The sequence below is a fragment of the Pongo abelii genome, chromosome 6 (genome assembly GCF_028885655.2).
Source record: "Pongo abelii isolate AG06213 chromosome 6, NHGRI_mPonAbe1-v2.0_pri, whole genome shotgun sequence".
Taxonomy (NCBI): domain Eukaryota; kingdom Metazoa; phylum Chordata; class Mammalia; order Primates; family Hominidae; genus Pongo; species Pongo abelii.
In genome coordinates, this window is record NC_071991.2 from 92,442,875 (window position 1) to 92,466,673 (window position 23,799).

At 32.7% G+C, this 23,799-nt stretch overlaps 1 protein-coding gene across 4 annotated transcripts in view; it reads left to right on the forward strand.

The window, feature by feature from the left end:
* Positions 1–23,799, forward strand: part of SEMA3A (semaphorin 3A) — a 518,655-nt gene that overhangs the window by 430,697 nt on the left and 64,159 nt on the right. For all 4 annotated transcript variants that reach the window (XM_054559577.2, XM_002818291.6, XM_054559578.2 and 1 more), the window contains one exon: positions 6,391–6,510. In XM_054559577.2, coding sequence (XP_054415552.1) covers positions 6,391–6,510 — 120 coding nt within the window. The remainder of the gene's footprint in view (positions 1–6,390; positions 6,511–23,799) is intronic.

Below are 23,799 nucleotides of genomic sequence, written 5' to 3' on the forward strand. Positions count from 1 at the left end.
AAACTCCACAGTTTTAGTTTTATATTTGAATATCTTTGAAAAAGCTATATAGGTTTATGAAAAGGCAGAGAGAATGAGCAAAGTTCAGTGAGTCAAGAAGAGGACGTGGCTAGAAAGAACAATAGGTGTTTCAGAAAAAGAACTTTCAGATGGCAGTGCAGACCTAACCTATCCAATATGGTAAAATAATTTAGTAATTTTCAGAGGTATGTAGCGCTTATTGACAAGACCAAATAAATTAACTTCTGAATTCATTGAATAGCAAGATACAGAAAAAGAAACAGGCCATATTATACCTGGCAAAATCCTTCAAAATACCTGAAACGCCATTTTAATTCAAGAGCTGAAACTCTCTGTGTTGAAGTTATTTGCTTTCTTTATAACTGTGCTATAAATTCTTCCTCTTATGGTACATTTAGTTCCCTTTGTTGGGTTTTCGTTGGCATTTTCTCTCATACTGCTCTAAAAAGAATGTTCACTAGTTTAATGGAGCTTTTTAACATAAATATTTTCTACAGCACTTCCCAAACTCTTTTACATACAAGGGTAATAGCCGTCTCAGAAATATACAGGTTGTACTTTGTATATCAGAAAATGGCCATTGGGAAAACCTATGTTCCCAAAAGCTTTTGGATACACCTTCCTCATTGGTACAAATAAGATAGAAATTTTTAGGTGGTTCCAGGCTTCTTCCTTCCCCAATACTGGGAAATAAAATTTCAGGTTGGGCTCAAACCATCTGTAAACTGGCTAGATGGATCTTGGCAGCAAATATTTTTTATACCACCAATCCCACTAGGAAAGAAATATTTTCAAACAGTAGTAAACTTTAAAACCAGATGAAAGCTTAAAATTTTTAGTTTACAAAAACTAGCAAGGTTTAATATGACTTCTTTCCAAAATGCCATGGGTTTTTAAGCTGAGGACTGTTGAGAATATGGATTCTCTCTTGAGCAATGCAAAGCTACTGAATGAAGTTCCCAAATCCAAGAACATGTCCTAAGTTTTTCAAACCAACATAGTAAAGTTAATTTTGCAATCTCCGTTAAAAGTGATCATTTTGTCAAGATGAATTTGCTCCAGTCTTTATTTCTTTCTTTCTTTATTATTTTTCTCTTGCTCTGTCGCCCAGGCTGGAGTGCAGTGGCATGATCTCAGCTAATTGCAACCTCCGTCTCATGGGTTCAAGCAATTCTCCTGCCTCAGTCTCCTGAGTAGCTTAGACTACAGGCATATGCCACCAGGCCCGGCTAATTTTTGTTATTTTTAGGAGAGACAAGGTTTCACCATATTGGTCAGGCTGGTCTCGAACTCCTGACCTCAGGTGATCCACCCATCTCGGTCTCCCAAAGTGCTGGGATTACAGGTGTGAGCCACAGTGCCTGGCCTTATTTTTTTTACTCTTTCTTATTTCATCCACCTGCAAATTTTTTTTAATGAATTTGTTTTAAAAAATCTTCTATTAAAGATAGCAATTACTCACCTGCTAATAATAAATGCCAGGTGTGAACATAGCACAAGGATAAGCCTCAGTATTTTCCAACACTAATTAAGTGCTATCTCACATTTTCATGATGTGAAAGAATAGTCAACTTGAGAGCAATTTTATTTTTTCATTGAAATCTTTTCCAGGCAATGCAGCACTAATAATTTAGAAATATTCCACCCCTAAGAGGTATTATTGAGACCTATTTCAAAGGTCTGAGACTTTTAGCTAAGGTTATATCCTCAAGTCAAAATGCTGTCTTGTCTCAGGAAAGAGCATAATTTGAGATTACAAAATGCTCTCACTTGACATTAGAACAAATAAGGAACTCTCTAAGTTAATTAGATACAATTGAAAAAATTATTTGAAGCTCTCTGAGCCTCAGTTTCCTTGTACGTGAAATGATATGGCAGTATTACTTTCACTAGTGTGTTGTGAGAAATAAGACATTGTAATAGCATACTATTATTTTCAGTGCTTGTGTAATTCTGGAATATATGCAAAGATAAAATAAGCAAACTTGTAGCAGTAGTTGCCTGTAGAAAGGCTGGGAGGGAGATTTGGTACCTTATAAATTTTACATTTTCAATTTTATACCATGTAGACATATAAACTGTTGAAAAATTTTAATTTTAAAAGAACAACATAAGTAACGAAGCCAACATATTATATTTATTGATATAGAAAAGGTGCTCAATAAATATAATAGTGTAAAATTTTTCTTACATCCATGGATTTCATCTGTGCTCTGTGTGTGTGTGTGTGTGTGTGTGTGTGAGATAGAGGGGGTATTTTCTTTTTTTTTTTCTCCCCCTTCTGTTTCTAATTTCTTTGGTACTCTGTGAGTGGAATTTACTTAAGGTGTTAACAACATAATGGTTTGGTGTTTAAGTTTGTTTGATATTTTGCTCATATCCATGTCACCCTTTTCACCTGTGTTAGTAGTGCTGCAATTTCATCAGGAAATGTGGTTTTGTTTCCACCTTCTGTTTCTCCTCACCACACCCTTCTTAGGAATTGTAATCCCATACATTCACTGATCTAAGCCACATTTTTACTTCATTTTGAGTTTTGAGCAGAAAGTCTAGAGTATATATGAACTTTTGTTTTTAATACATACTTCTCAGGCAACTAAGCCGTAATAGAAATGCAGTTCACAAAACAGTTTTTGTTCATCTCAGTAAAGTATGCTCTCCTGTGAGAGAGTTAAGAAAGCTTCCAGTTAAGAAAGAATGGTCGTATACTCAAATAGCAACTTTTGTATTTGACAGTTTCTGGATGATAGTTTACATCTGTCAGCACAAATTTGTCTTAGTTCAATATATTATTTTTGAAATGTTAAACTTCCCATGTGGTATTTTTTTAGAGAGGCTTAAAGATCTTGTAGGGTATAGTATTCACAACCACCTTTTAATGTAGATAATAATTTCTAGATATATGATTCTACCATCAATTTAATAAAATTGGACAAATGTTTATTTCTTTCACAATTGGCTTAGTATATGTGAACAGCTCTAAAGTATGTATCTCAATTATAATGCCATTTGAATAATTGCAGAATAACATTTAACTAATACACTACTTCAGATTTTCAATAAGACATATTAGGATCAGAAAATTGTCAAATTAACACTATGCTTAAGAATCAACATATAATTTGATAACTTCATAAGTGGCCTAGAAACCACAAAAGAAGTTTGCTGAATAGGCATTTTTAAAAAATATATCCATTCTCCAAAATAAGCCAACTGAGGTACTGTAAATTTCTTATAGTCAGATATCTTTTTAGTTTATTTCACAAAGCCACAGAATGTAAATGTTCAAGTTTATTAAATGGCATATACTCTGGGTTGATATTACATTTCTACTTAATGAGAAATAAGAGAAGGTAGAATATACTGCTGCCTATGTTTTTGGGCAAAACAACAAAGATGTCATACCTTATCTAGAGCAATCATCATTGATAAGACTCCCCATAGAACTCTCACCAGGAAATCTGATCTAAGGCCCGGTGCAACTAAACAGTTACTGACATTGAGCATGGACAAGATGGGAATGTGCCCTTCATGGCCACTTAATCATCTGGTACCCTCCAGTTCAATAAAATCATCTAACTCTTGCCAAAAATAATATTCATGTGGGAGGTAATTTCCTATAGCTGGAGGCAACTGGTGCCTAAACTGCATACTTATTTTGGTTTATAAGTCACTTGTTTAATTCTCCTTTAGTCGTAAATGGAGTAGCTGTTTTACTGAATACCTCTTCTACTTTCTCTGAAGGACCTTCTTACCTTTTGTGAAAAGAGAAATAAAATATTATTTCTGCCTTTACATTAATTTGCATTGATTTTTGTCTTTCTAATATGAGGTTGGATAAAAAATGTTATAAAACAACCAAATGCAAGAGAAAGACAAACACCTTTTCTATCCAAGTAATAGGTTTTAGTTGTTGATTTTACTATTTCAACTGCCTCTTGAATAGACTTTAAATGTAATAAACATCATAATTATGGATTTTCTTACCCTAAAGAAAGCTAAATGACAAGAATAATTGATTAATTACATTATTTACTCTAATATTTCCTATTAAACCTCCTGTGTTGGCATGGTCTGACTAAATCCTGATATTAAATTGTTCAGTTTTCATTTTTTAAATTATTCTATTTTTAGTTTTTTAACAGTGTTTTAGAGGCAGAGAGGTTCAACCAGTAATTTAATTTTTTTGATTTTTTTTTTAAGGAAAGAAGACACAAGGTATCTTCTCACAGGTGTTCCATCATGAAAATGTTTGAAATTTGCATGACTGTTTTATGACGTTTTGACAATACGCTTTTAACTGAGACCCTCTTATTCACTCAGACCAATAACAAACTATTCACCTGATGTTTAAAAATACATAATCTATTTGCCAATATTTTGGGAAAAAATTAGATATTACCCTTAATAAAAATGTCGTGGTGCTTGAATATTGGTTAATATTAAGGAGACAATAGGCATTTATGTATTTCAAAGTGGCTTTGAAATTTATACATAGATTATCATAACATTTTTGCATTTTCAGAAAAGGGCTATTTCTAAAAATAAAGGCATATTTTAGTGAGAGCAAGTCAGATTTACACTTGATATTTAAGTAAGTGAAGAAAATATAAAGTGCTTTTGAATCCCAAAGACACCATGCTGTGACAATTTAGGATGACATGCAAGAACAATTCACTTACTAATAATTTATACTCAATATGTTATCTAACCATCATTTTTATTTATCTTGAGTCACAACAATCCAAAATGAAAGATCAAATTTTTAAACTCAGTTTTCAAGATAAGATTCATATCTATGGATGTTTAGAGTAATAACATGTTTATGTTGCTCAGTGATTTTCTCTGTGTTGCTATTCTCCACTGTTCCGGAGGGTATCCAAAGTCAAGTCTATTCAGACATATAAGCAAGACAAAGGTTCTACCAAAGGAATTGCTTTGGTGTGGGCCACTATGAATATAAATTTTACATCGCAAAGCCCTCATTTGCAAGTAAGAATTAGGTATGTGAACATATGGTAATGTTACACGAATGCTTAAGTTATAATTTATCTTTGCCCTCTTTATTATCTGCATATTTTCCAAATCAACAAATAAACATTAACCTATTCGATCAACAAGATAATATTAAGATATACTGTAATTGTCATGGATTATTTGAAGGAAAATGTATAACTTTTGTTGTTTTGTTTTCAAATAATTCACTGTATGTAGAAAGGCAATTACATGTTTTCTGGAAGAGATAATAAAAGGTCCTTTCTGTTTCTGAGAAAGAAAGAGTAATTTTTACAAACTTTAGTTTATTGAAAGGTGGTATGGTTTAGTGTAAAAGGCTTGGGATTAAACAGACCTGAGTTTGAACCTTCACCTTGACTTGCCATTAGCTGAGCAACCTTGAGTTTCTTGAACTGTTAAATAGGGATAACATTATTTACATTATGAGATTGTTAATAGAACTAAATGAGATAACTTGTAAGTGTCAAGCCAGTGCCGACTGCCTGACAAACACAGAGTGAAATTCAGTAAATATTAACTTCTCTTTTACCCCCCTCTTGTCTTTTCCCTTCTATTCTTTACCGTCTGGTTATGATTCCTCCATTATTAAACTCTGACCTAGAGTTAATTCAATTTAAGTAGTAATGAGTCAAAAAGTGATGGAATCTTGCATTGGAGTGATTATGATCTGGGTTTGTCAAAATTCCTTCCTCTTAAAACACATTTCTGCTACACATGAGGCCATGTGGTTGACTTATTTTTGGACTGGTTGATAGCTTATAACAAATAAAAACACTTCTCCCACTAGATATATTAAAAAATAAAAAGCAAGAAAAAAATTCTGGCAAGAAAAATATTAGTTATTTCTAAATTATAGCAAAATCTCATTAATTCAGATCCTACTGAGAAAGAAGTGTCTACAAGATTTAATTGTCATTAGAATAAAAGCTATGAATAAGATTTTATAATGATACCTTACCCTACGTTATAAGGATATTAGAACCATAGTAACTTTACACATATGAAAGCAAGTGATATGATAAATGTAGTTTCCATTTTGTGAGTTTGTCAGTGGTCATAGCAGAAAATAATAAAATTTTATGTTTTAGGAAGATTCATTGAATCAGACTTTATTCAGATTTTCTAAGTTAGTACTAGATAAGTAGTCATACACTAAATCAGTGAATAAGTATTTGATAAAATACTTCCTTCAATAAGGATAAAAAATAAGTAACTGCATAACGATGCAGAGAGCATTTCAGTTTTCTTCTTAGCATGGTCATAACATGAAACTTGCATTTTGTTTGTTTTGTTTTGTTTTGTTTTTGCCTTAATTGAATTTAAGAATGTGTATGTGGTTTTGTCACAACACAGATGGAGAATTATACTCTGGAACTGCAGCTGATTTTATGGGGCGAGACTTTGCTATCTTCCGAACTCTTGGGCACCACCACCCAATCAGGACAGAGCAGCATGATTCCAGGTGGCTCAATGGTAGGTGGTTTATGAAAGAACATAGACATGTAACATGTGTAACTGTATCGAGTTACTAGAGAACTCTTTTACAGTACATGAAATATGACTTGAAATTTATTGTGCAGTTAAGCTAATGGTGGTGACTTCATGATGGTGGGTGTGAGAAAGTTCGGTAAAGAAAGAAAAGAGAGATTAAATATTCAGGAAAAGATTCATTTAGTGCCAAAGTTGAAGTTTCTCAGTAGTTAACTATGGAAAGAAAGATCTGGACCGGAGCTACGGAAGGGAGGAAATGGAAAAAGATAAGATGACTTACCAATTCTGTCTTATGGGGACACCACAACAAATCTTACAGTGTAGTATTTTTTTTTTCTTTTACATCTCTTATTGTTTCCTTGAAAACATCATCTTATATACTAGTGAATGTCAAAAATTGAATGTTATTGCAGTGTGAATAACATATTAATAGTCTTTCCAAAATTTCAAAGGTCTTTTAAATCATGATTTCATTTGATTCACATTTAATCTTAATCATCCTAAAACCCTCTCCCATTTTATAGGTTAGGATTATTATCTAATCTAGTAGAAGAATGTTTAGAACAGAAACCCAGTTTTCTGAACTTCAGGCACTGGTTTAACTACTTGATCAAGTAGATGCTTATTATTATTTATTACTATTACTCTCTTTTCTTTTTAGTATAGAAAATAATTTCGGCACAGCAGAAAATGTACAAAATGTATATACCTAAAATAAATAAATACTACTCTTATTCAAAATTTTAACTAAGCAATCTTTTTATATCCTTCTACCTAGAGTTCTTTTTTTTTTTTTTTTTGGTTAGTCATTTACACATTTACCAAAAATTTTTATAAAGGTCCCTACTATATTATTCATGGTTGTTTTTATCGTTACTTAATTATCTATATTTATACCTACCTTCAATCTTAAAAAATAAAGCCACCCAATCTCCAATTATCCCTCCATGAATTTTTTCCTGCTTGTACATAACTAATTCATAAGAATGAAGCATGAAATTTTTCCTGGTTTTACATAATTCATTAATAAGAAAGAGGCTTATGGTTTATAGTCATGTTCTCAGTAAGATGCCTGAATATCTCATTCTATGAACTTCTGCCACACTTGGTTTTCCTGCCTTATTCCAGGAACCCCAAAATTTAGTTCATCCCTTCTGTCTTCCATTAGTTATTAGAGAAAAATCACAGGTCTACCTCTAGACCTCATTGAAATTCCAAAAGACCATGAGTTGTGTGACAACTTTTGTTCTGATCGATCCTATACTTCAAAGTGACTATTCAAAACATAAAACATACCTCAAATTACCTCAATCAGCATCTCTTCCCTCCTGTGACAGCATTTCTGAATGTCCTATAATTTTTCCATGTAGTAGTGACAAAGGCATGCTCCCTGCCTCCCACGTTTGACCCTTCAGCCTTGGCTTTTAATGGCATTGATGTTCTTTGGTTAATTTAGCCAATTTACATTTCCTTTGCTATCTTTATCTCTTTTTCAGCACTGATTGCTTCCCCCAAGCTGAAATCTTACTTATCCCATGCAAAACTGTTATCTCGTGGTATGCCACAAAGTCCCAATATATCTAAGTTCATAGCCTGGTTAGGACTTGTTTCCTCAATGTTTCACTACCGTTACTTTAAACCTGGCATTCATCCAATAATTACTTCCATGAAATTATTCCTCCAAAGGACACTAATGATTTTCTATTACTTTTTATTAATCTCTACTTTGACAATGTCTCCTGCAGTATTTATCATTAACTGGCCCATTCTTTTTAAATCTCTTCTCTTAGCTTCCCTTATTTCTTGCTCTCCCAAGTTTTCTCTAAATTTGGCATCACTTCTTTATTGTTTAAAATGCTAATGATGCCTAACATAATTGATGATTGCATACAAACACTGTGGTAATCAAAGGGGATTAGACATGTAGTCAAATGTTCCTCTGCCACCAGAGGTAGACGGGGTCTCATGGTACCTGGGTGACCATGTGAGAAATGTGATGCCTCACCAGGGAAATGAAAAGGTGCTGAGATGAAGAGAAGAGCATGTGCAGAACTCCAAAAACCCAGGGGAATATTCTAGAATATCCAGTATAAATTATTAGACCTAGGATGTGTGCAGAGGCAAAATTAGCAGGAAAAAAAACTCTCTTAACGTTGCTATCTGGTTTGTTCGCAAACTGAAATATTTGTGTGGGAGGGAAAATGTTTGTTTTTCTATTTAGAAAGAAGACTTTGATCTACTAAGTACACTAAGGGGCATACAGGCTTTCTCTGTGCATGAGAAACAAAATCTCATTAGAAGATGGAATAACATAAAGGAGAGTATAGTATCCATTTCATTTTTATGGCCTTGGAGAAAAAAAAGCCATCAAGTTAAAGCTGCTTTTATGCTGCACACTCACATGTTGACAGCTGAGTCTGAAGAATTTACACTGTGGGAAAACACAGTCATTGTCCACAGCTCTGTACTTCATCTCTGAAAATGTGTAGTTCATTTGAGAATTCAGTTATCAGTCTCTCAGCACTAAACGTGAGAACTGATTTTTCCACATTAGCACAAAGGTTACATCTGACAGGGTGCAAAAAACAGAACTGCTGCAAGATGGAAGATACAGATAAGTTTGGGATAGAACCAAGGGACTCTGAATCACAAGCCTTGTGAAATTAAATACCATTACAGAATAAAATTGAAAACAATGTTTACACATTCATGCATAAAATAAATGAGTTTGAGGCATCAGCATAGACTACACAATCATATGTGTTCCAGAATTAACACATTGCTTTGCAAAGTATTTTTTAAGGGTCTTCAGGATTATTAAAATTAATTTCAGCATAGGACTTTATTTTTCTCAAATCAGTTCAACTCTTTTGGAAGAATCAGTTCACCTATTTTAGATGACTTTTAATTTTTGTTCCTGGTAAGGAAAAGCAAACAACAAAACAGTTGTCTAAAATTGGAACTTGAAGTATCTTGATTTTTTAAAATGGAGTTTCACTACTTTCATAATTAGAAAATTTATATGATAATGCCAATAAATGTTTAAATTCAGTTTTAGCAGGAAAATTTAGGAATGAATAACACTTTCATATTAAGAAACTTCAGACAATGGAGTCTGTTGTGTATTTTACATTTTAACATGTAATAGTGTTCTTAAAACATCTTCATTAGTTACGATAAACCCTAATTTAGGGTTTCTAAATATTATAACTATGTTTTATTTCAGAAAATATACTGCTATGGGTTTGGCATGATATACCAAAATCCAGTATTTTTTCTTGTACTACATAAATTTTCTCAGTACCATATGATTTCAAATTTCAATTCCAATTTCAGCTTAATGTGGAAATAAAGTAAAATTGTTCTGTGTGCATTTATAGTAAGGAAACAAATAAGTTTATGCTGCTGTTATCATAATGATATCTTAACATTTAGTATGGAAATACTACTACCTAGTTATTGTCCATATTAACCATTCATTAGAGCAGTTAGATTACTAGCCCACATTTATTTTTCTTATTTGATGGAGACTGTATTCCAATATTGTTTATGTCTTGGAGTAATAGTGGGATGATACATGATTTGGAAGAAAGACTATCTTTAGAATGAGGCAGGGTTTCACTTTACTTTGGCCCTTACATTAATAAAATGAACAGAGGTACTACCTATCTCCTATAGTTGTTGTGGAAAAATGACCACATAATAATGTATAAAAAACACTGAGCAAGTTCTTGGTATGTAGTAAGCACTTAATAAATGCTAATTATCTGGGTATCCTTTATCCCACTTCTGTTGGGTGGAGCACGCTTAGGAAGCTTGGCCTGACTCACTCTGTGAGTGATTATCTTTGAGTCAGGGTGAAAGGGCAGCCAGAGTCGGATTTAATATATGAAACCACATGGATCCCAAGGCCTGGGGAACACAAACAGACCTAATTACAATGCCTGGAGTGTGACGCCTTCCCACTCATTTCAGGAAGACCTGTTTTCTTTTAGTGGAATTTCCTAAAAGGATCGTGCCTGTAGATAGACTAACTCACTTGCTCTTTTTCTGTAATTGAAATGGTATGCAAGTCATCACTTCACTTCCTCTCACTTGTAATATTCATACCCTGATGGCTTGCCCTTATTGGAATCAGCGTAGCTTCCTCTGTGGTCATGTACTAGGATATTTCGTACTCTCTTAAGATTCAAATTTCTTCACAAAATACTCTTTTAGAGAACTAGACCCAGTGACAAAACATACGACTGCAAATAAACTATGAATACACAAGTTAACATTACACGTTACCAGATACCCAATCTCAAATCACTTGTACAGCTCTTTTAATACACTATTTCGATCTTACTATCTTTGGAGACATAAAAAACATCAGAGTATCCAATTGCATTTTCTTTAATAACTGAAACAGATCATCTAGTTTTGCATAATGTCAGACTTACGATGATGTCATTTTTGATTATTTCTTTGGCTTAAGCAAGTTAGTAATATTTTGCTGACCTTTGGGGAAAAAGCCCTCTATAAGCCTGTTTTATGGTTATTTGAGCAGATGAGTGTTAGAGAAGCTGAGTGATCATTCAGTTAAAACAACAGCAACAACAAAGGTCCTCTTAGTTTTTATAGTCAATGAAAGAAGAAAACAAGAATGCAGTATTTTAAAACGTTTGAATTATGTATTCTATGAGTAAGTAGTGTATGCATTAGCTAGCAATTCTGGAGTATCGATGTATAAAGTCACAGAAATAAAATGAGAATACTTAAGGTTATTTTCTTGAAATTATGCTGAAAATTTGAATATGCAAACTTTAGAATAATAGTTATGTCTATACCTAAACACAACTTAATAGTTAAGTTTTGTTTTCTCAGGAATCTATTACTCAGAAACATTTTCATCCTAACAAATAATGCACAACCATTAGAAATGTATCTTTTTAAACAATAGATATACACCATGAAATTATTCTACTCTCTAAATAATATTACATTTAATCAGATCACTAAATATATCTTTTTTTCATTTAAAGAGCTAAAAGTTACCAAAATATACCATCACTTGATATCCTTTATCAAGGACATACTTTCTCTGTCACTTTTTGTCTAAGGAACATAATGACTTTTAGCAAGTTTTTTGAAATTACTAATGAGGAAATATGAATAAAGCTTTGGAATAAAAATTAACTCATTAATGGCAATATATTTGAAAACTGGTTTTATTTTTTCCGGGTTTCTAAGAAAAGCGACATGAATTGTTCAAATTTGCCGTTTGAATTTTTTTTAATGTTGGGCTAAAACGTACCACTCTCAGATGTGGCATATAGGCAGCAAATTTTGAATTTCTTACTTTGAAATTAACAGTTGATGAGAGTAGAAATCTAAGATTTAGAAGTATTATTATATTTTCTCAGGGTAATCCTGCTTTTTAAATGAAAGTTGATCAAAACATGAGACAATATACTCGACAATTCTTTATATCAAAGGCAGCTTCCTTTTTCCTCTTGTTTTTTACATTTTTTTCTCTCTTGTCTCACCATCAGTTTAATGAATACACAGCCTGTCTATACCAATTTCCTCTTCTAGAGTCACTACATTCAAAGCTTGGTGGGCCTCAATAGGGATTTACTGCTGACTGGGTAATCTGGGTTCCTGTGTGCAGTGACATCAAGCAAGAGATTTACCAAGAGAAGTGGATGCCATGACAATGCATGTAACCATGGTGTGACCGGCCTCCCTGACATGGCTCTCAAAAGCTTTCCCTCTGTGAAAACAGAAGCCTATTTGCAAATTAATTAGTTTCTGGCAGCAGCTTGATTGTTGACCCAGAGTTTGTAGAGTGGAAAAACAATCAGATTAGTGTGCTCAGGGTAAAAGACCAGTGTGCACTTGCGTGTGGCTTGCTCAACTATTGAAGCTATGAATGGGGTGAAACAAATTCTATTCTGAGAAGCCCAGGCAGAGGTTAAGTGTGATGAGCCTAGAGCTCCCCAACAGCAGGGGCTGGGGAATTAAAGGATTTTGCCCAGATCAAGCTGAATGATGGGAAGCAATGCCATTGAATTTTAATGGAATGGAGAGTTTTGACCAGAAAAAAAAAAAAAAAAAAGCCACTTGTTATACCCTAATCACTCTGAGTGAAAGGAATGGGTTTACAATATTATGAAATATTCAATGTAGGTTTGATGCAAATACTTTCAGAATAGAAGATTTCAGGAACTTTCACAGTGGAAGATATTAATGACAATATCACAAAAGGTCATATAATATTTAAATTTTTTAAAGTTCCAAAATAACCTGCCTTTACATGTTGATAAAATATGTGTTCATATATCTACTCTACTATTCTATAAGATGTAATTCTCAGATGCACTATAAAATGAATACTGAGACAGAGGGAAATGTTGACTTATGAGAATATATTTTCTCGTATTTATTTTTACAAATATCAGTTTAGATAATTATACCTAGAAATTGTGTCTGCAGGCTTAGCACAAATTCTGGATGCAATTTTTTTATTAATTAAAATTTATTTTAATAAGGTTATTGATTATGCTTAATTTTATAAGTTGCATAACACTTTAAGCCATATATACATTTATTTTTAGATATAACTGTTAGATTTCTCCCTAAATACAGCACTGATTACTATCACAATACTCTCCCATTCAAAAATCATTTATGTCTCTCAATTTACAAGCAAATTGAATCCAGATTCTGCTGCCTGTCAAGTCCTTTATCATCTAATCCTAAGTGACCTCTCCAATATTAAACTCTACCATACTCAAATCAAATAGAGCTGGTGGCCTTCAAATTTGCTGTCTTTTTCATATAGCCTCACCATTTGCCCACGGGATTTTAAATGTTTCCACCTTTGAACCCCAAGACCAGATAGATGTATGTTTGTAGTTATCACAGGGCCTAACATCCAGCCTCTTACCCTAGGATATATGAAATAAGAAACTAATGAATCTCTTCATGGGCCCTAAAGTTAATCTGCCTCAGTTTGTATCCCAGGTCCTCCATTTATTACTTATGTGACTTTGGGAGTCATTTAAGTCATTTATATTTGCCACACATTTATGGTTTGTAAGAAAGGGTTAATAGTAATATCTCATACTGTTTTTCTGAGAATGCATGAGACAGTGTGTATAGGGTAATCAGAACAGTATCTGATAATATAGTAAATGCTCATGTTAACTGTGATTGCTGCTGCTGTTACCTATATACACCTCTATGCAAAGTAGACAATACACATTTAGTAAATTGATACAACAAACAACTCTGAAATTTATGCTTGTCTTCCTTAGAATGTTGTCAAGCTATTTGGTTATGTTTTAATTGATAGCTACTATCATTATATGGGGAAATTAGTACACCAGGAATATTTAATATGTTTCTAGTAGTAGTTTTAGCTTTAGTATTAAAATCATAAAACACATTGTGTTTTACAAAATTAGAAGATGAAACAACGAAATTATGAAGAATAGCCAAGGCTAAATTGTAATGAAATGTGTTTCTGTACGTGTTAATTTATCTCTAGGAAGTACAATACTTATAACTTAATAAACTTAAATAAATAAACAATTAGGTTAATTCTCCATTAAATTTTTTTCAATAAAATGGTTAAGAAGACATTAACTGCATTTATAACTCTCCTACTACATCACAGTTTAACATTTAAATTTTTCATGAGGGGTCATCAACTATAATCTTTGGGATGATTGTTAACAGCGTGGAGTTTCTGGAGACCTACTGTCTGACTTTGGCAACTGTAAACAGATCTCTTTGTGATCTAGTGTAAGCTCTCTGTGATCAATTTCTCCTTTTCAAATGAGAATAACTGCAGTTTCTCTCTCATTTGGTTGTTATGAGAATCACATATGAATTAATTTGTGTAATGCATTTGGAAAAATAACTACTACAAAAATCAAAAAATTCAACTGATATTTTCTTAATATTGTGTAAGAATTTTAATGAATGGAACAATTAAAATACATAAATATACCGAGTTGCTAAAAACGTAGTAAAATGCACAGTCTCATTAAACTGTGCAGCCACATATTGCTAGGAAAGCAATCAAAGTGGCGTAGGGAAAACAAGACCAGATGAAGTGATAGTGATCTATGTCCTTGCCTTAGACTGAATCTATACATACAGGAATTCTTGCCTAATGGTGTCTGCTCATTTTGATAAAAATAAATTGACTCTGCTTCCATAAAAAGAAAAAGCATTTTTCTAAGCTTAGTGACATACCTATTGGTAAGTTACTTACACATGACAAAAAGGCATTAAAAATGTTCTAAGCTTCGTATATCAACTAAAAATGTTATTCAGGTAAAGGGTCTTTAAAAATGTTTCCCCAATAATACTGGTAAAGAAGATGTGCATCTAGATGCCCTTAAAATAAACATTTTCAAGGTAGAAATATATGGGTTACTACATGACTAAAGAAATTAGACAAGAGAATATCAAAGTCCTTGTTCTCAGCCATATATCAGTTTCCTATGGTACTTTCTTATTATCACATACGTTTTGCATTTTAAGTTGTATACCATTATATATTTGTTATTATTATTTTAAAAATCTATTCAAAAATAGGGTTATACTTTTAAAATGAATCATAATTTGTTTCTAGCAGTAATTTTATAAGTTAATATGGGTGCAGTTTTGTCATTAGAAGTATGGTTTTTATTACTTTGCTTGAAGATTTGCTAAATTTTAATCATTGTTGGATTTAACATAGGCTAATAGTGTAAGACACTCATCAAAATTGTAACTTTTCAACGTGTTTACAAATTTGTCTGAATTATTTTAAATCCAAATAATAATCTCTACAAATAATGTAAAAATTAGGCAGGTATGGTGGCATGCACCTGTAGTCCCAGTTACTTGGGAGGCTGAGGTGGGAGGATTACCTGAGCCTGGGAGGTCAAGGCTGTGGTGAGCCATGATCATGCTAGGGCACGCCAGCCTAGGTGACAGAGCCAGACCTTGTCTCAGACAACAACAACAACAACAACAAATAAACAAAAGATGCCAGGGCTTTGATATCACAGAGAGCTTTCCCATACATTTATAAGGGTATTTATGGAAAACTGGTGTTGCTATTCTCATTAATTAATTGGAATTATTACATATTCTCTAGGGTAGGAAAACAGGTAATCCTTAAGAGAAAACAAAATTGAAAAAAAGGAAAAAAAAAGCTTAGCTGTTTGGAAGGAATCTGCAAAGAATGTTGAAGGAGAGGAAGGAAGAAAGGGAAAAAAGAAAATAATTCCTAATGGCTAATAATAATTTCCTGATGAGATTTTTGTCATTACTTGATTATATTAAACATGTATCATCTTAATAAAATCAATGACGTCAACAAACTGAAATAAATATCCCCAAACTGTACCATATAGTCTGCTATCCAAATGTTTAACTCTCAATTTTATAATGCAAGTTACAGGTGATACATACTTAAGGACTTTTTTATAAGCTCAAAACATTAAAAAAAATGTTACTGGAACATATATTAATTCCTAAGAACACTCAGATTACCATTTTATATCTGACCATATGGTTGTCCATAAAAACAATTAAGATACTATGTAATATAATATGATAGAGGTAAAATAGCTACATTATTAATGAGAAGTTAAGACTAGGTATTTCTCTACAGAGATTAAACTATTCATTTCAGTAACTGTTTATCAATTTGTTTCTTTTTAAATTTTTGATTTTCAGTAAGTATTTTTATATTCTCAATTCTAGTCTCTTCTCCTCTCATTCAACAATGTTTCTATTTACCTGTAGAAAATTTAGGTTTCTAAATCACCCCAGTTACACAGAATATTATTCTCTTCTCATTTCCCTACTGCTGATATAAGTCCTCCTAGAATCACTGATAATAGCACAGTGTATGAACTACATTTGGTAGCTACCAATATATACTCTAGCAACTTCCATTTTTTTACATGCAAATAGCATCCACTAGGTTCAAGGAACTGTTATAAGAAACAAAATTAAGTGAAAACCCTGCTTTCCAGGATAAAACTATAGTACTTTTTATCTAATGAAAAACCCTAGAAGTCTTAATACATCTATAGGATCATATTCATATATTTCCAAAATGTCTTTATATCTCAAAACCATTGTTTAACCCATAGAGTAAGAGAGGAGTTACTATCCATCTCCCTTTAGGTTAAATAAATTTTTGGATCCCATTGATTTTCAGGCTCTCAATCTAGTATCCCAACTACAGACTGGGATTTTACTACAAAATGAAAGCAGGATATGACAACTTATGTGGCAGGCTTTCCTTTGTCTAAATATACCCAGTCTTCTCTTAGAAAGCGTGTGTACAAGAGAGTTCAAAACAAGAAATTGGAAATTATTGTTTTAAGTTTTGAAGAAAAGGACGGGAATCAGTTGGAACCAGAAAAACTGTATATATTATTTCTAGATTATATGACTGTAGATTTTTAAATTATGTTATCTCAGTGACAAATGTCCCTAACTATAAGTAAATTGTGAACAGGAATCATAGAAAAAATAATGAGATGAAAAATATATTGGTGTTCAGAAAGAAGTAATCAGAGATTGGGGAGAAACCAGAAACAGTATTCTTTTCTATTCAGTAGAAGCTTGATAACTGACACCCTGGACTATCATCACAGTAAAATAAGGTCTCTTCAGCTAGTCTCTGCACTTTAAAAGCCACACATAAAATGATAATAAATTAATTAATAAGAATACTCATGGCTCTTGATCCAGACATTTTTCTCAGAGTTAAGGGATTTTATTTTGCTTTAAGATTTTAATTCTTTTCTTTGATTATTTAAAGGAATGAATAAATAGGAACTTAAAAATACATGTTCTGAAAAATTTTCTTAAGTAATTTTTTTCATCTTAATGAATGATAAACACGGTAATACTCTTACAATATGGACAATAAATATTTAACATGTTATTTGCTAGATAATTTTTACATACCAGTAATTTTACTGCCTTCCTATTTTATGATTAAAGAAATAAAACGCACAGTCATTTCCCAATTTCTTTGGTTTTTACTATATAAATGTGTAAATTGTGTTTGTTGGCATATTTTTTAAATTGCCTTTCTATTTACATAAAATCTCTAAGCATTTTCGTTGGTCTCAGTAAGATATGGAGGCGTATTATTTCAAAAGATGGGCAAATATATTTTCTTTGTTGTTTTTAACTAATAAATATATGTATAACATGTCTTATAGATGGTCTAATAGTTTTATTCTAATTAATATCTAATTATAGAAAACTCAGCATTGTCCAGGAATAATGATTCTAGGTATTTTCTAATAGTTGTTTTATGGGAAAAGGTAGAAAATAGTAGTTCCACTAGAAAGTAAACCTAACTTAAATTTAATTTATAAAGATATTGGAAACCGTTTCTTTGTGCTAATAAAATAAGATGAGAGGAACCATGTGCTTATTCAAAAGAAAGTTGGAAGTATCAGATTAGTTTAGAAAAAACTTTATTAGTCTTGATGAGGTACCTAGGCAAACAACTCCATATGAGCACTCAAATAAGGGAAAAAAAAAAAAAAAAACCAAAAACCAAGAAATAGGATTAATGGACTGCCTGCACCGAACAAAGACCAATACTTCATTATAGTCATAAGCAGCAATTTAGAACTGTACCCCCCAAATTGTAGGTGTCGTGACATTGGTGTTATTACACTGAGTATTTGAAAGTTTATCATTAAAAGCAATATTTGAAAAATTGGCAGTCTTACAGAAGTAAATATTTGAAATAATCATGAACAACAGAGAGCCTATATTTGTATTGTATTTTATTATCTTCAAAGTGCTATCTACAAGATCACTTCCAAACTGTAGATAATCAAATTAAGTAATCTGCAAAAGTTAGTTGTAAACTGATATTTAGTGATAACTGAGATTAAATTAATTTTACCATTAATTTTATGAAATTAATTTTATCATGTTAAAAATTTACATATTTCTGCAATTTGCAAAATATTTACATGTAAGGAATGTTCGTCTAGTCAGATATATACTGTTCCAAGATAAGATAAAAGAGCATACCAGGCCAGGCACAGTGGCTCATGCCTGTAATCTCAGTAACTTGGGAGGCCGAGGCACGCGGATCAAGACCAGCCTAGCCAACATGATGAGACCCTGTCTCTACTCAAAATACGAAAATTAGCCAGGTGTGGTGGTATGTGCTTATGGTCCCAGCTACTTGGGAGGCTGAGTCAGGAGAATCACTTGAACCTGGGAAGGGAAAGTGACAGTGAGCTGAGGTCACGCCGGGGAATTCCAGGCTGGATGACAGAGTAAAACTCTGCCTAGGAAAAAAAAAAATTTAAAAACAAAAAATTGCCAAAGTTGAAGGATTCTATCATACCATAGTTCACAAACCAAAGATTTGTGTTATTTATACATAGTTAAAATCACTGAAAACTTAGCTTGTATAGACCCTTGCTACTACCTGTGTGGCTCTTGAACTAAAAGGATGTGCATCCATGGGATCTTGTTCAAAATGTGGACTCTCAGGGCCCATCCAGTTCTATTGAATGAGAATCTGTACCTATCAAGAGCCCACATTAAAATTTGAGAAGGACTCAACTAAACTACCAAAGTATATTATACTTTTGATTACTAAAAGCGACATAAAAGTGGTTTTTGTTCCCTTCTACCTGAATAGATTATTTTATATCCCTACTTTTAGCACAAAATAATGTGTATGACAGGGCAGATGTGTTATTATTTAGATTCAATTTACTGCTCATTTGTGATCTAATTCAAATTTTGCAATTTAAGAGGGCTAAATTATTTGTCCATCTCAAATTAGTGGATTATTCCATTTAAGCTAGGAAGATAAAAACATAGGCTAAGTGTATTCTTTGAACAGGTAGGTTGGATTTTCAAGCAACAATTAATGAAAGCCCATCTAACACTGCTCAAACCATTTCACTGAGACAGGGTCAGATTAATACAGCTGCTAGCACTATTACAAATTTTTGCTTTTAAATTTTTCTTTTTTAAAAAAAAATTCTCTTTATGATAGCCTAAAAATTTTCCATAACTACATGTTAAGAATTAAAAAAATATGTAGTAGAGGTCGTGACTTTTGGGTTTCAAGAAAAGTCTCAAAGTACAGTGGTTTAAAACAGTTGTTTTCAGAAGAGGTTATTATGAATTAACTGTCTTTAACTGGAACCACACAAAGACTAATGGTGTATTTTAAATAATAAATAGAGTGATAAAACAGCCAATAGTATTTATAATATGCAGTAATTTGCAATTTTTTTCCCTGTAAACATCTTTTTGTCAGAAGCTCTCAGTAAAGAAAAACAAGGAAGATTTTTAGTGCAAGAGAACAAGTTAAAACTCAAATATGAAACCACAAATTATACATCTTATGTTACAACCTTAAATTTTATGTCATAACCTTAAACTTTAAATTATAGCTATGTAATATGATTTATATAAATAAAATATCACTTCCCCAATATAAAAAGAACTCTTCAAATTCATGTAAATATAACAACTTTTGTATTATTTAGTTCACCAAGATAGGATACTAAACAAATTAATAATAATTATTTATTTTCAATATATTATGATTAGAAAAGTTCAAAAAACATGGTAGTTAATGTTAAATTTGAATTCTTATTTCTTAAAGGATAATAAGATCTTTCAGATTAAACACAATGTGTGATAAGAATTGTTTTGCACGAATTCTAATTACTTAGAAAATTATGCTATAAATTATCTGCTTTTCTGCCTGGAGTTTCCTTCTTCATATAATTAGGCATTTTCAAGAATCAAAACTATTATTGTCTCTTATGAACAAAAGCTATAGAAACTGCTAATTATATTGCAGTTAAACATGTTTTTCTTCTTTGTAGAGATCCTGAATTTCTGGTGTTTTTGAGAACATTTTTTGACCATGGAATAATAGAAGTGCTGTAGCTCCTCTTGTGTAGCAATCAGTATAATTAGGTTCTATCTATAATCACATTCATGTTATTAAAAAGTTGCCATGGTCTGTGTCAAATAAAAATTGACCTAAATCTTTCCTGGTCCCTAACTCATTATTTTATTTTAAGAATCAAGCCACATTCTTATAGATATCTCCCTTTCACTAGACCCCTGGGGACTAATCAGGGGCAACTTGGAGGACAAGCCACACTGCCAATGCCATCCTCTAATGAACACTTGAACTCCTAGCATGCCCTAGGAAACAGGTGGCCATCAAAACAAACTTTCTCCATTTTGCATAAAATTAACTTTTTATTTCACTGTGTAAATGTTTTGTGAGATTATGTATTCAACAATTTTTGACAAAGTAAGTTTTATGATTATGTGACAATTTTTTTATTTTGAATAAAACAGTTACTGGAATTCACAAATACCAATATTTTTATCTGTAGATTCTGACCTATTTTTCAGAGGAAAGAAAGTAAGCATAAACTGAGTATATGCTTATATTTTAGGACACTTGATTTTTTATTTTTTTATTTTTTTATTTTTTTGAGAGGGAGTCTTGCTCCGTCACCAGGCTGGAGTGCAGTGGCGTGATCTCAGCTCACTGCAACCTCCGCTTCCCAGGTTCAAGCAATTCTCCTGCCTCAGCCTCCTGAGTAGCTGCGATTACAGGCACGTGCCACCACGCCCAGCTAATTTTTCTATTTTTAGTAGAGACGGGGTTTCACCATGTTGGTCAGGCTGGTCTCAATCTCGTGACCTCGTGATCCACCCGCCTCGGCCTCCCAAAGTGCTGGGATTACAGGCATGAGCCACCGTGCCCAGCCTATTTTTTATTTTTTATTTTTTGGAGATGGAGTTTCACTCTTGTTGCCGTGCAATGGCGCCATCTCGGCTCACCACAAACTCCGCCACCTAGGTTCAAGCAATTCTCCTGCCTCAGCCTCCTGAGTAGCTGAGATTACGGGCATGCACCACCACACCCGGCTGATTTTTTCGTATTTTTAGTAGAGACGGGGTTTTTCCATGTTGGTCAGGCTACTCTGGAACTCCCGACCTCAGGTGATCCACCCACCTCAGCCTCCCAAAGTGCTGGGATTACAGGCGTGACCCACCGCACCCGGCCAGGACACTTTAATACAAAAAACATTAAATTATTATTACGTATTCGCTTTTGTTTTTCCATTGCTTAGCGGTTTTGTTTGTTTGGTTTTTGACCATGTTTATTGTCAATCAGTTTATCTTTGACTCATGTATAGAATATGTGGGCAAGAAAATTATATGAAACCTTTAAGAAGCGTTTTAGAGCATAGACAAAGATGAAAAAGATTTTCAGGTCATCCAACTTACATGAGATTGTAATATCACCAATAAAAATACTGGACAGGGCCAGGTACAGTGGCTCACACCTGTAATCCCAGCAATTTGGGGCCGAGGCAGGTGGATCACAAGGTCAGGAGATTGAGACCATCCTGGCCAATATGGTGAAATCCTGTCTCTATTAGAATACAAAAAACTAGCGAAGCGTGGTGGCACGCACCTGTAGTCCCAGCTACTCGGGAGGCTCAGGCATGGGAATCCCTTGAATCCGTGAGGCGGAGGTTGTAGTGAGCCGAGATGGCACCACTGCACCCCAGCCTGGAGACAGAGCAAGACTCCGTCTCAAAAAAAAAAAAAAAAAAAAAAAACTGGACAAAAAGTAAAACTAGAAGCAAATATATTTATGAATATCCAAATATTCCAAATAAAATTATACAATCTATCTGTTAAAGAATTTTCTTAGCTCAGTTCATTAACTTAATATTTAAAATGAAATATGTGCTTTCCCCAGTACAATGTCAAAAATTAGATAAAATCATTGTTTTTCTGATCAATTTAAATATGCTAGCTAGGAGAAGAAGAAAATGTTCTTAACGTAATGAAGAAAGGGTTGAATTCCAATTAAAGTTCTTAATGGATAAAAATACATTATTAATCCAAGGAGTCTGTTATTATAATTGTTATTTGAAAAACATATATGTGTATATGAGATGCATCTTAAACTTATCTAGACTCCTTATTTTAAACATAACCAATGAGTGAGATATGACTGTGGATTGCAGAAAGAGTTGAAAGGAAGAATTGGTATATTTTTCTTTTTTCTCAGAGAGATTTGAATCATGCCTGTACTATATCTTTTTGGTGTGTTCAATTTTTTTTAGCTCCTGCTGAAGCACTGAAACTTTTAAAAAAATAAATCACACACACTTAAACGTATTTGTTTCATCTCATTTAATAAAGCAGAGTAAGCATACTGTCTAAAAATTTGATGAACTTCCTGGCAAAGGGAAGAAAAACGTGCTCTAATTTAAAAATGAGGTAGGTTAGGAAATACCATGTTTCTTGAATCACTACCAATTTTCCCTTTAAAGAGAAGGTTTTAGTGTGAAGTCATTGATTAAGTAAAATCATATAAATTACTTGCTATCACAGAGCAAAGGCTTTCTAAATAGAAAGTTCTATATTATTTGGCTGTAGGATATGAAGGTTTGCTGCCTTGGTTTACTTCATCCAAGTTCAAAAGTTATTTTTAATTGCATTGTAGAAAAATGTTGTAATTACTTCTTGAACATGAGCCACACTGAGAGGATAATTTTGTTTTTAAAGAGCAGTGTGTTTTTATTTATATTCCACTTAATTTTCTTTTATATTGACATGTCTTGCGTTGACAATGTAAAAAGATGATCATCTTTTCCTCCAAATCTTTTCAATTTTATGGAAACTCATTAGAAACATCTGTTTTGTCTTCATGTCTTTAAATGTAATCAAGGTCAATATCCAAATTACTACTTTCTAAAATATGTGTTTGTGTGTGTGTATGTGGAAGGGATGTGTGTGCAAATGTGAAACCTTATGAGATAATAAAAAAATTGTTCCTAGAGATTATTTACTGAATGAAATTATATCAGATATTCTCAAAAGACAAGAGCATCTAATCTAATCACACACTAGGTTTATATCTAATGTAATTCAAAAGCATAATAATGTAAATTATGAAAGACAGTTGATGATGATGGATGAATACATTTACACTATGAATTTATTTATTGAAGACCTAATGCAAAGAAGCATCTGTAAATATGGCAGCTTCCTGCAGTTAAGAGGGAATAAATAACCAAATATTATAGAAATGCCTATAAACATTATAAAATAGCTAGATTAATCAAAACACATTGAAATCCTTCCAATCCATATTTAACATTATAAAATATAAACCTCTAAATCATTATTTGTAGTGAACTTGTAAATAACAAGATATTT